This window comes from Anomalospiza imberbis, chromosome 3, assembly GCF_031753505.1.
Source record: "Anomalospiza imberbis isolate Cuckoo-Finch-1a 21T00152 chromosome 3, ASM3175350v1, whole genome shotgun sequence".
NCBI classification, from domain to species: domain Eukaryota; kingdom Metazoa; phylum Chordata; class Aves; order Passeriformes; family Viduidae; genus Anomalospiza; species Anomalospiza imberbis.
The window spans coordinates 22184619-22197850 of record NC_089683.1 but is presented as its reverse complement, the minus strand read 5'-3'; the positions used below and the strand labels follow the sequence as shown (position 1 = coordinate 22197850).

The 13232-nt window shown below is 32.7% G+C and overlaps 1 protein-coding gene across 1 annotated transcript in view; it reads left to right on the top strand.

Annotated features, from left to right (window-relative positions):
- CSMD1 (CUB and Sushi multiple domains 1) overlaps window positions 1-13232 on the top strand; it is a 1092711-nt gene that overhangs the window by 975141 nt on the left and 104338 nt on the right. Inside the window, exons 42-46 of the mRNA XM_068183622.1 lie at window positions 1118-1306; window positions 5039-5216; window positions 7103-7248; window positions 8663-8743; window positions 8892-9005. Coding sequence (XP_068039723.1) covers window positions 1118-1306; window positions 5039-5216; window positions 7103-7248; window positions 8663-8743; window positions 8892-9005 — 708 coding nt within the window. The remainder of the gene's footprint in view (window positions 1-1117; window positions 1307-5038; window positions 5217-7102; window positions 7249-8662; window positions 8744-8891; window positions 9006-13232) is intronic.

Here is a 13232-nt window from a genome sequence, read left to right as displayed (position 1 = left end):
GAAGGCTCTCTCAATGTAAATCTTTTTATTGCACAGCATGGCTGCAATTAGCAATGACTAAAATACTTATTTCCAGTAGTTGTACTTCAGTGAACCAATTAAGTACAGACTTCACTTTAAGTAAGCACTGAAGCATATCTAAAATATATGTTTAGCTTAGTCTTGCTGAAATGGCTTGTTTAAATAATCTATTTCAGAATAATACACTTCTAGGATGAACATGTCCACATTGTAAAGGTTAACTTTGAAAAAAAGTAACAAAATACTTTGTTCAAGAATATGTTCATCATCTTCTCTTGCCGCATTTTTAGAGCTTGCACTTAACAACACGTGGATACAAAGCACGCTGGTATTATTCTTGTTTCAACTTTCTTCTGACAGAAGTATTCCTTAAGTGGAAATTGAGGGCTCAAAAAGAGGAGGGCCCTCATCCTTTTAAAACTGATTTCTTAAATGGCAATTACTTACTATCTAATCTATGTTAAGTTGTCTGCAAATAATTCTACATAACATTTTTATGAAACAGTCTTTTTATTGCTTCATATGGAGCTGCTTGCATTATCTTCATATCTTAGTAAATGTTATTAATGAAAGCTTATTCTGAATTTTCACCACACTGATTTTTATGAATTAAATGTGTTTCTTTGAATATATTTTGATGTCCTCAAAAATAAAGAACCTAACATGAAATATGATGAATCATTGAAGCAATTTTTTTACATGATAATATATTCCTTTCCCTTCAAAGGCATTTGTAATTTTTTTAGATCTTTATGGTGCTCTATTGTGTTGAAGTCATTCATTAATTCATTTAATTTTTTTAGCTCACATGATTTTTGGGCTTAGTTTAATATATATTAAAAATCCAATGGATTGTGAAAGTCTTGTATTTCATAAAGTTTTAAGGAATGACTGATTTTGCTGTACATTACTAAAATATTTTTGTATGGTCCAAATTGATGATTTATTTCTTGTTATGTGTTAATCTCTGAGTAACTGGAGCTTGGCATTACAGTGTTTATTTATTATTGAATGCATTACAGATTTTATAATCATGTGTACTTCCTAGAGTGTTGAGAGCTGGTTAAGCAATAAAAAGTTCTTCTTTCTCTTCCAGCTTATGAGTTACAGAACTGCCCTGATCCTCCTCCTTTTTTGAATGGCTATATAGTCAACTCAGATTACAGTGTGGGTCAGTCAGTATCATTTGAATGCTATCCTGGATATGTTTTAAGGGGGCAGCCTGTTCTCACTTGTCAACATGGAATCAACAGAAATTGGAACTATCATTTCCCCAGATGTGAAGGTAACTTTCTGATAGTACCTTTGCTTCAGAATTCACAGTACTTTCTGATTTTTGTTTACTTGTTTGTGTGCTCGTACATAATGCAGCTGTTTCTGAAGAACAGTGCCTTTATCCTAACCTGTAGCGTAAGCAGATAAAGGCAGAATATTTTGTGCTTTATAAATCATAAAAGTTTTATGAATCGTGTTCCTTGGCAGTGATTTATTGTTCCTGTTAATATCTGTCAGTTGTATTGATTATGAGAACTCATGATACTGCCAGAAATTATCTTAAACTCTATGTGAAGGACAATTTCAAGAAGATACGTTTATTCAAGAGCAGTTAGGTTATGGAGACACCTTTATAAATGTTTTGGAAGAAAATACAAAGTTATTCATGCTAAAAGTTCACTATAAAGAGATATGTAATATTTTCCTTCGTGTTAAACATATGGTAAAGTTTTAAAATATTGGTTGAAAATAGATATAAAAGTGTAAAGTGTTAACACTTGGTGTTTCTGGAATTTGTTAGAAACCTAGCCAAAGTTCCACACCTCATACTTATATTTTATTGATATAGATGCAGCACCAAAGGGCATGCAGCCTTCTATCTTTTCTTATTCCTTTTTATTCCCTATAGAAACATATTTCCTAAAATACATGAAGGTGTAAAATAGAAGAAGAAGATTTTTATGGTATAAATCAGTATTTCCTGTTTTCTTAGATGAAACAAGAGTAAATATTCTATGTTCAGTTTGAAATGACAAGCAGTAAGTGAATTAATATTTATAATGACACGAGGACAAAGTCATTCTTACTTTTTCCCTGTCCCCTCATCCATAGTTTTAATTCAGTGGTTTTTTCATAATTTTCTAACTCAAAGAAGGCATTCCTCTGCTACTGACATTTCTATAATTCACAACATACATTTGTCCTGGTTCCTGTGCATGTAAATCCTACCTTCCAAGCCTACCCAGTGTCATCTACATCTCCTCCACACAGCTGAGGCCTGAATGCATGCAACTTTCTTGTGTGTGTTGTTGTGTATGTTTATAGGTACCATTTCTGACTATACAGCAGGTTGCTTTCTGTTTTGACTGAGCATTAAGAGTTTCCTGTCTCTCCCTTAGCACACCACTTGCTTTGTGGAAAATTCATCTGTATACATTAAAGCTCTACCTAGTACTGCTGAAATTATTCCTATGACATATATTTTTTTTCTCTACAGGGAAAACAAATTGTTACTCTGATTGTTGTAATTTGACAGTGTGTCTGAGAGAGAAATCAGTGAAAGAATTAAGTTATTTTTTCTAGCTGTGACCGGTTTTCTTAGAAGTTTGAATCAAAAACGTTCACCAGAACATTGCACATACTTTTGAAGGCTGAGAATATGTATATGGGAGAAAATAGATTAATTTCTACTCAAGTAATCATAGTAGAATCATGTCATATAGTCATGCTCTAAGACTTTACACCTGGGCAATCCAGCTGTCCTGGTGACTTACCCTAGATGTCTTGCTGTAATGTATGTATTTTTCAGTAAATGACTAACTGGGTTTGGGTATCTTTTGGTAGAATTTTAAAAATGTTTAATATCTTTTCATGCACAACGTAATTAGGTGTAAATGGCTATGAGTATATATAGTATGGCATTCATTCATTTATAAATCAGCATGTACTGTTAGTCTTTGATAGCTTAGAAGATTTGATTATATGCTTACTCATTTCAAAAATCTCTGTTTCTTCATGTCTGTCATTCAAAGTGTAACATAAGAACATCATTAATTTAGAGTGATTTGTTGATTCACACTAAAGCTATGTTTATCTTGTGTGAAATCTAACCAGTTATTTCTGTTTAATGTCATGTTTTCTGTGATTTTTAAAGATCTTTGCAGAAAGCCTAGTAACAGCTGGATGTATTACTTACTCTACAAGAGTTTTGTTACCTGTGACACTTCTTTTCCTGACAAAATTTATTGATCTTCCAATCATAACAATCATATAAGAGGAATTAGATTGTCTTTACTGAGATACAATCAATCTTCATTCCTTCTCAAGTATTAGAGAATAATGAAGGGAAAATAAAAAATGTATGCAATCAATAACACCATTAATAAGCCTGTCAAAAATATAGTAAACTCAAAATATATTTAAATATAAAACTTTGATCAGAAAATCCTGTCTATTAATTAGAAATTAATATTAGTCTCAGGAAGTGTATTTCCCTGTAGTAAGCATAATTGTCAAAGCAGTCTTAGTTGTAAACATAGAGTACTGTGGATGTGGAGAGAACAGAGTAGATTTCTGAGACCAGACAAAGTGACCATGGCATGAATGTAGGGGTTTAGGAAATAGTAAAAAGTGGGCTTGAGTCACATTTTCATCACAACTCCCAGAGCTGGTAGCAACCAGGAATCAGACAGATAGAACCAACCCTTCATTTTCCTTAGCTGGTTTCATTTGTTGGCCACAAGATTCATGGTTCAGGAGCAGGTATCATTCTGTTCAGAGAATCACAGAATGGTTCAGGTTGGAAGGGAACACAGTGGGTCACCTTGTCCAACTTCCTGCTCAAGCAGAGTCATCCTAGAGCACATTGCACAGGATTGTGTCCAGACAGAAAATGTGCTAAATGCATCATACAAGTTAGTACTGATATGGATGAAGAAAGTGAAGTAGTTAAAGCCTCCTTAGCCTGTCCTATAAATCCAGAGATTATTAAAATAACTCCTTCAAAAAGGGCTACTCATCAACTAGCCAGATGACCTTCTATCACAACAGTATAGCAGCTTTAAATTATACAGAAAATGAAACATCCTTCTGCATTTATCAGTCCTCCTTTTTTTTCCCTTTTCCTTTTCTGTTATTTACTTTTTCCTTTTAAGTTGAAAAAGAAGTGAAGAGGGTCTGAAGGAGAGTCACAGGAACACTGACAATAATAACATAAGCTTAATGGTAAGAGCTAAAGAGAAATGTTCTAGAGCAAGGCTGAGTGTCCATAAATGAGATTAAGTTCTCATTCTATTGGGTGAGACTCACTAATTTACAATAATGGTCATATGTCTACTTGAATACATGCTTTCATCCATATTCATTCAATTCTTCCAAAGTGAGACTCAAAAGAGCACATTATCACATATTTGCTACCCTTGAATAAAGTCAGCCTTTTCATATCTTTGATTTGGCTACAGACTTCATTCAGCAAGTGTGCACAAATTTATGTCCGTATGTCCATTTTACTTGTCATAAGGATAATTAGCATACAATCTGCAAATGAATCACCATTAAAAATGACTCAAACCTGTCAGAAATAAAGCATCATGGTTTTGGACTAATCAAAGTCCAAAACAATCAGCCTATTTTTTCCAGAATAGTATTCCCGTTCAGTTAGAGTTCAGTTGGATGGAAACATGCAGGATCTGTTTATTTATTTGGTTTTTAATCTTGAATACAAACAAAAGGTGTCTCTTTTTAAATGGTGTGTGGACTTAGTTTCAAGAATTATAGGCAAACAATACTACTAGTAGATTTTGATGAATTTTAAGAAATGAAACCTTAAAGACATCAGCATAAGTTACTTTTAGAAATGTCAGTATTTATTTGAGAAGCAACCAACCAAGGAAAAGGCTATCTTTAAGACTTAGGTTGTCTTGTCTTGTGGAGCTTTAAGAATTTGGTAGCAATTTGATATTCCACTTGTAACATGAAAAACTATTTTCTACTACTATTTTTTTTTCATTTGTTTTCTTTTCAGCTCCCTGTGGCTATAATGTAACTGCACAGAATGGTACAGTTTATTCCCCAGGATTTCCAGATGAATACCCAAATTCCAAGGACTGTACTTGGTTAATTATTGTATCTCCAGGCCATGGGATTTATATCAACTTTACCTTACTTCAGACTGAACCTGTGAATGACTACATTGCAGTTTGGTATGCAATTTTTTTGAAACAAAAATGATTTTTTTTCTGATTGATTAAAAAATTCTCACTGTCCCAAGCTACAGATTTTCTTAATATTGCTCTTTAGGTTGTCATATGTGCTGAAAAACAGCATAAAACAACTTCTAAGATTATCTGAAAAAAAAAGTATTTATCAGTTTCTGAACTCTTTAAGAATACTGTTCCAAAATACTTTGCAGCTCAAACTCAGTTATCAATCAGACCTTATTTGACTCTCTCTTCTCTAAGTTGAGGCCATGTGAGGTCAAAGTGATGCAATAATCTACACTATGTTGAATAATGCGTTCCATGAACACACAGGCAATATATATTAGTTTTTTGCAAAAATTTCTGACATCTTTAAACATTAGCTAATTTAGGCATTAAGTAAGATTTTCTTAAATTTTCTTAATGTTTCAATATGCCTGATAGACATACTTTTTATATTTTCTAACCCAGAATCTCAGGCCTTGTACCTCCATGTCTATAAGCTTCATATTACATTTTCCTCTTCTCTGAATTTGTATTTCTTTCCACACAAACCCATTCAATTTATGACCTCCTCTGAAGGAAGAGGCCTTAGACCTGTCTAAATTCTTGCTTAATGGTTTACTGCACTCAAGAGCAGGCATAGATAATGCTGAAGGTGTTGGACATGTCATCTCTGTCCAGCCCTGGCCCTTACCCCACATACTGTGCAAAATGACTTCTCATATATGCTACAAATAGTTCAGGAAAAAGAAGGTTTGCACAGAATATAGGATGCAACTTATTGCTGTGTGAGTCAGCTGCTCCAGTCTCCCAGCTAGTCCACTGTTCCTGTAGGTGAGGTTTTTTCAGACACTTTCGAGAGATGTGCAGTTGTTTCTGAACAGACATTTGGTTGCCTCTGGTATTTACACTACCTGTAAGCCTAAGTGTAAAATACATCATAGATTTTCTTCCCTGGCAGGTTGTGTATATATAATGCTTGGCTTTTCAATGATACAACTGAGGTGAATAAATATACCTCTGATTGAAAGACAGTAAAAGGTCAAATTAACAGCTTTCAGAGACATTCTAGATAATCTCAAGCCTTCTAAAATAACATATTGCAAAAGTTTTTCCATTCAGTTTAGATTCATTACATGTAGTATACAAAATAACCAGAAATAAGTGTTGTAAAGCTCAAAAATTTATTCAGTGATAAAAGTAGGGAGTTTTGTTTATTTATTCATTCTGACTGTTCAGGCCTGAATGTTGTACATTATGATACTGGAAGTGAATGAAGCCTGATGTTACTGGAGTATGTTTCCCTTTGTGAGTCTTATCCTACTGTTGAGAAACACAAAAACCAAGATTATTTCATAGTTTTTTCTCCCTTCTTTATTTTTTTTCTTTTTTTTTTTCCCTCAGGATATACCTTTGAATATTTGGAATTTATTTAATTGGCAGAATAACTTGCGATTTCCATGACTCTGTATTTTAACTATGAGTTGAAGACTTGTAGCCCCTGAGTCAAAATGCGAGAAATATGACAGCATTACATAATTTTTTTCACTTTTTTCTATATCTGATCTGTGCGTGAAAATATTTGGCAGGAATACACATTGAAAATTTCTTGCCAACACATTTCTGGCCCATGTAAATATAAAAACTATTGCAAGTAGCCTGGTCTCAAAAAAATTATCATGTTTGAAGTTGGGAAAAGTATTCTTTGTGCTAGGCAAAAAGAAAAAAAAAAAAAAAAAACAGAGAAACTCATTTATTCATTTTAAATCAATAGGAAAAGCATTTTTTAAAAAAAATTTAAACTGCTCTCCAGAGAAAAGAGACTGTTAATTTGATTGTTAAGACCATCAGTTTTTCAGCTAACTTTTTAATGTTTTACATTCCAGGGATGGTCCTGACCATAATTCGCCTCAGCTAGGAGTTTTCAGTGGGAATACAGCTCTGGAAACAGCTTACAGTTCTACCAATCAAGTCCTCCTCAAATTTCACAGTGATTTTTCAACAGGAGGATTCTTTGTCCTCAATTTTCATGGTCTGTTTTCTTTATATAATTAACACCTAATATTCGCAATCATTTAGTGAATTTTTAAAATATTTCTTAACTTTGTGGTTTCCTGACTTACCAGGACTCATGAATTTGCGGTTAGTTTGGGTTTTTTTTTGTTTTGGTTTGGTTTGGTTTTTTTTGGGGTGGTTTTTTTTTTGCTTGGTTGGGTTGTTTTTTTTTAATAACAGTACTTATGAGATTTTAAAAATTACATATTAAAAATCCTAATAATGTTAATTTGGGACTTTTAATAAACTGTGTTCTATCTTTAATATTAATCATTACTATCTAATATTAGGCTCTTACTCTTTTAATTACTTTGGCTGATTTATTTAATAAAATTTAACTTTCTTTACTAAAATTATTCTCCAGAAGAATTTCTGGGGTGCTGTGGTAGGGTTGAACAATAGCATAAAGACTGATATGCAGCAAAATACTTTGTTCAAGGTTACATTCAGGGCTAAAGGTGATGAATATTAGGCGTTTAACTCAGAAGTGAAAAGCTGGACTATAATTCTAGTTCTAATTTGGACTAAGTCACCCAAAATATGTATAATAAATGGAAGATTATTAGCCTTCTGGACTCTAAATCAAACATATACAATGGATTAATTCACAAAGACCAAACAAATGTCACAGAGAGTACTGAGATACCTGTTTGCATGGGGAAGTCCATATCATATTGTTACTCAGAATCTGAAATGTTTCTCTTGTCTGTACGCTTCTCCTAAAATGAGGTCATGATACATGGTCATCCACTGCACTTAATCTGAGAAGCAAAAACTGGATAGGACTATTCAGTGGATAGGACTATCAAGCTGTCCAGAGAATTTTGTTCTGACAGTAAATTTGTTCCTTAAAGGGGAGAGTTTTTCTTTAGGATACACACTCTCATCACAATCTTTATTTCCATTTTGAATTTTTTAATCCATAAAGGGTTTATTAAACTGTTGGAGGCATTCTATTCCATTTTAGAAACACAGTCATTTTAGTGGTCACCTTTCTTATGAGATTGCTCACAATTTTTTGAAACAGATTTGAAAAGCAGACAAAAGACTTTGTTTAGAGTTATAGAATCATGGAATATTTTAAATTTAAAGGGACTTCAAAGATCATGTAGTTTCACCCCCCCTGCCACGGACAGGAGCATCTTCCACTAGACCAGTTTTAGACCTAGACTTGTATGATACCTGAGATTTAAAAGTTCTCTGGGCAACCTCTTCCAGTGTCTCACCATGCTCATGTCATGTAATGACATTTAACTTGGAAAATGTTGTAACTAAGAGACTACAAGGTTCAATGCAGCTCTCGTAATTTGGGAAGTGTGAATATGAAATGAATTTTCTGTAAAGTACTCCTTTGCACACCAGTATTGAATTTTTTTCACTTAAATTGGCAGCTTATCAGCTAAGGAAGTGCCAGCCTCCACCCACAGTTCCACATGCAGATTTGTTTACAGAAGATGATGACTTTGAAATAGGTAAAAAGATAGTATTTCTTTTTCTTTCTTCTCTTTTCACTTGAATTCTAATTAAACTAAGGTATTTCATCTTCCATCTGAGATTTTTATATACTTCTGTTTGAAGGATTTTTTGGGGTTTAACTTTTTTTTTCAATACATTCTCCAGGAGATTTTGTGAAGTACAGATGCCATCCTGGTTTTACCCTTGTTGGACAAGATATATTAACATGCAAACTGAATGCACATTTGCAGTTTGAAGGATCCTCTCCATCCTGTGAAGGTAAATATATACTTGCATGGTGTGTACATCATTAATATGCATTCTACATAAAGCATCAAATTTTTGGCACTGTCATTTCATTGATGCTTAAAAGAAAATTTTCCATTTACTTCTTTAATATCTAAGAAATGCATGTTTTTATATATTTGGACCTAAGAATTTTATGTAGAAACTTTACTATTTAGAACCAATGAGAAGTGATTTTAACTAATTGACTCCATGATTACTGAAACACTGATTTCTAAAATTAATTTAAAATATTCTATATTGCTTCATAACAAACCAAGGATTTATTTTTATTTTTGAAGAATACTAAAAATATGAAATTAAATTAAGCTTTCAAAATAAAATAAGTAAATATTCTCTGTGCTTTGATAAATATGGTGACATTGTATAACAGTCACATGAAAAAGCTGTTTTAAAATAATATGTGGCAAATTTAAACTTTTCAAAGTATTAAGTCTCTTTCAACTATTTATATTGTGTTCATAAATACAGCATTTCAAACAAGGAACTAAAAATTTAATATGAACAATGTTTAGATGCACATTTTATATAATGTCCTCATGTTCATGGAAAATGAGTTTATCTTGGAAATTTGTATTCAGTCTTCCAAGCTTTGTTTCTCAAAATATGTTGTTTGACCTTTTTTTCTTTATTTTATTTCATTTTGTTAAATAGCAGATGACAAAACGGTTTTGAAATGTTGCAAAAGAGATCAAAGAAGTATCTGTAGAATTTTGTCATGAAGTGCCTCAAAATTTTGGGGGAAAAAAAGTTACTGATGAGATGCTATCATTAAAATTTAAAGAAATCAAAAAGTGAACAAAATTTCTCTCTTCTGTATTATACAAGTTTAACTTTGATCTATAATATGTAATTGTGGATGGAGTATCTTCCATATCTGAAGTGAAAACATTCATGTGTACAAGTGGTAATGCTGGAAGCACAACAATTATTGTGACACTGTGATAATAGCAGTATGTGTATCTTCCTTCCTGTTACCCTGGTTCTCTCCTTTCATGATTTAAAACCTAATAAAGAATTCATAATGCAAACTATTAGTTTATTGATGCCATAATATGTTTTATGCATGTAATTGTCTGCATGAACACACATACTTGAGGTAAAGTGTTTTTTTACCTTCTTTTTTTTGACTTGTGCATTCAATTAGTTGGATCTGCTATGGGTTCAGACATTGGACTCCATATCTTTCTTTTGAGTGGAAAATAATCATTATTCATTTCAGGACACTCACCATAAAATATGCAGAATTAATGGGAATATTGTGTACTTTTATATCTTTCTTGTTAGGATAACTGAATACTTCTTAATGTTTCTGATGATTTCTTTTTAATCAATGTATTTCTCTGTTATAAATGTAATATTTTAATAAGATTATTGTACTGCAAATTCAGACTTCATTTTTTAGTTAACAGTAACAACATAACTTAACTCTTGACTATGTCAGTTAGAGTGTAAATGTAAAATGAAAGCCTGAAGTAAACTGAACAGTTATTATAAAATCTACAGAGATATTAGGAACTTCTGATAAGTGTTAGCCATCCATAACAATTCCTGCAGATGCTGTGCAAGCGGCTTTTCTTTCTCTGGCTGTGTCCTGTGAATGCAGCAAAACTTTGTTACAAGGATGACATCAAAAGAAATAATCTGATCATGAAAAATGAAAGTGCCATTAAGTGATTCAGAGACAGTAGACAATAGAATCAGAGGCACTGGAATAAGATTCTAGCAGAAATACTTTGGAAAGATAAAAGGGTGGAATTTCTTGAGGTAAATTGGTATGACCTGATTTCCATTCTTTGGCCAAGTTGTATCTTTATATTAATTTAATTTTCCTTTCTGGAAAGTAGAATTACTTGGTTTTATTTCTATCCCAGCCTCCCCAGTATTACTATGGAGATAAATGTTTAATGTAATTCCTATTTTATTATAAAACCCTAGCTTATATTTATGAACTACACAAAATATTGCTAGGTCATTTAAAAGTTGTGCTTTTAATGACTCTCTTTATAGTGTTTACTCATAGATAAATATTTGAAGGTACACATGTTGCACTTTGTAAACCTAAGTATTTGAAGGAGGGGAATAATTATTTCTGCATCAGACCAGAAATTCTGTATACCAGAACATATACCCACTGTTCCATACCTAGCACTGCCCACTAATGATTTTCTAGTGCAGGACAGAAAATCTTTGCAAATATGCAGTTAATTAAGGCCTCAACCCAACTGTAGCTAAGCCACTCTTCAGTAGAATTATTCAGTCCTGTTTTGAACATGGTTAAATGCCTTAAATCCACAAATTTTTGTGAAAGATGTTACACAATTTATTTATTTAAAATGTGAAGTTATTTCTCTGTCTGCTTTGAATTTGGCACCTGTTGTTTTCATGTTTTCCAGTTCTTATGGGATAAACATCAGTAACAAGTTGTTCTCTAGTCACCAAACTTATGGTATGATTCTATAGACCAAAAGACATTTCATATCTTTAATCACTCTTCCCATCCTTCTGAACACCCTGTCCAATTCTATTCTATTTCTTTAGGAATGATGCAGGATGGAATGGCATTTATAAGAAACTATTTTATCTTCATAGGCTTGAAAAAAGTTTGCTACTTGCTATGCAATTTGCATATTGTATTTCAAACTAATTTTTGAACTGCCTTCTCATATTTCTACATTTCACTAGTAATTTAAAATTTTACATAATGTCATTTTTAGTTCAGCTACATTTTTTTAAAGATACAAGAACACTTTCCATTTTCCTCAGGTGTGCCACTATGTTGTAGTAGTCAAAAAATATATTTATATGACAGAAGGCCAAATTCTAGGATATTATATATGAGTCTGATGACATATCTGATGGGCAAGAAAAATGAATCTACATGACCAGTTCTATATCATTCCCAATAAAAGGCCTCCAGAGCAGCTATAATTGCAACACACCACAGTTTTCTTGCAGCTCCTTTTCCCTTCCTGAATGAGGACAGACTTTCTCAAGATGTTTGGTACTGTGTTAACTTGCCAGGTATTTTCTAAAATGCAGAGCCCTATGCACCCCTACAGAACATGCTGTCAGCGTGAATGGGTTTGTGCTTAACAGTAGTTGAACAGTTGTCATTTCTGTTTTTACACTTGGAGCCACTGCTCTCATTCTATACTTTTTATACTCTTGCTACAAATTTCTTTCATTTTTTAGTTGCTGTGAGGGAAGAGTACAGATTTACATTAAAGCATTATGAGCATTGTGACAGCAATAAATATTTCTGTACTGGTTACAAAAATTGAGATACTAGTTAAACAGATAATGGGTATTCAATGTAAGGTATATGGCTGCCCAAAACACTTAAATTAGAGGGGTAGTGTGATAATATTGTCCTAATGTGGTGATAATATTTATGAATAAAAAGCAAAATCAAAGATGATGATATAGGAAATAGTATTAGAGTTAAGAAGCTTGGTCAAGCCTTCCCCAAAAAGCCTAAATCGGATTTCTCCAAAAGCCATATTAAGGAATGTGTTCCTCAAAACTAGAATACGATGAAAGTGTTGTGCTGCCATGCAGAATTACCCTTCTCATGACACTACCCCACTGCACACAATTACACGTGACTGTGTAATATAAAGGTAGTTGTTATTTCCTGTTGTTTTTCTGTAGGCTATGCCTCTGTGCATGAATTTATGCAAGTTTATCAAGTAACATTATTTGGAATTTGCATGTGCAACAATGTTATTAAAAATGAATGCAAAATAGATGACTTATGTCCTCCAATATGCCTAAAGCATGTTTTTAGTATTTATTCCTGTTATCATCCAAAACTATTATACAGTAACCACTTTTAATATTCGTGCCATTTACTCATAAATAATTGATAACTAAATATATTTTGGGGATCAAACATCTAATTTATTTTGGAGCTCAGATTTTCTCAACTGGTAAATTTCACATCAATTTCTTAACTTCAAAATAAGGAGGGAGTTGAGTCAACCTGTAATTTAACTGACAGAAGAGAATCCATTAGGTATCAAATATGTTAATGTGTTAGCCAAAAGAAACAGCATTAAGATTAGAATATTGTGGTGGTTTGACCTTGGCCATTCTATCGCTTCTCTTCTCAGCAAGATATGAGAAGGAAATAAGATGAGTAAAAACTTGTAGATCAAGATAAGGCAATTTACTAGAGCAAAAGTGAAAAGTTGCATG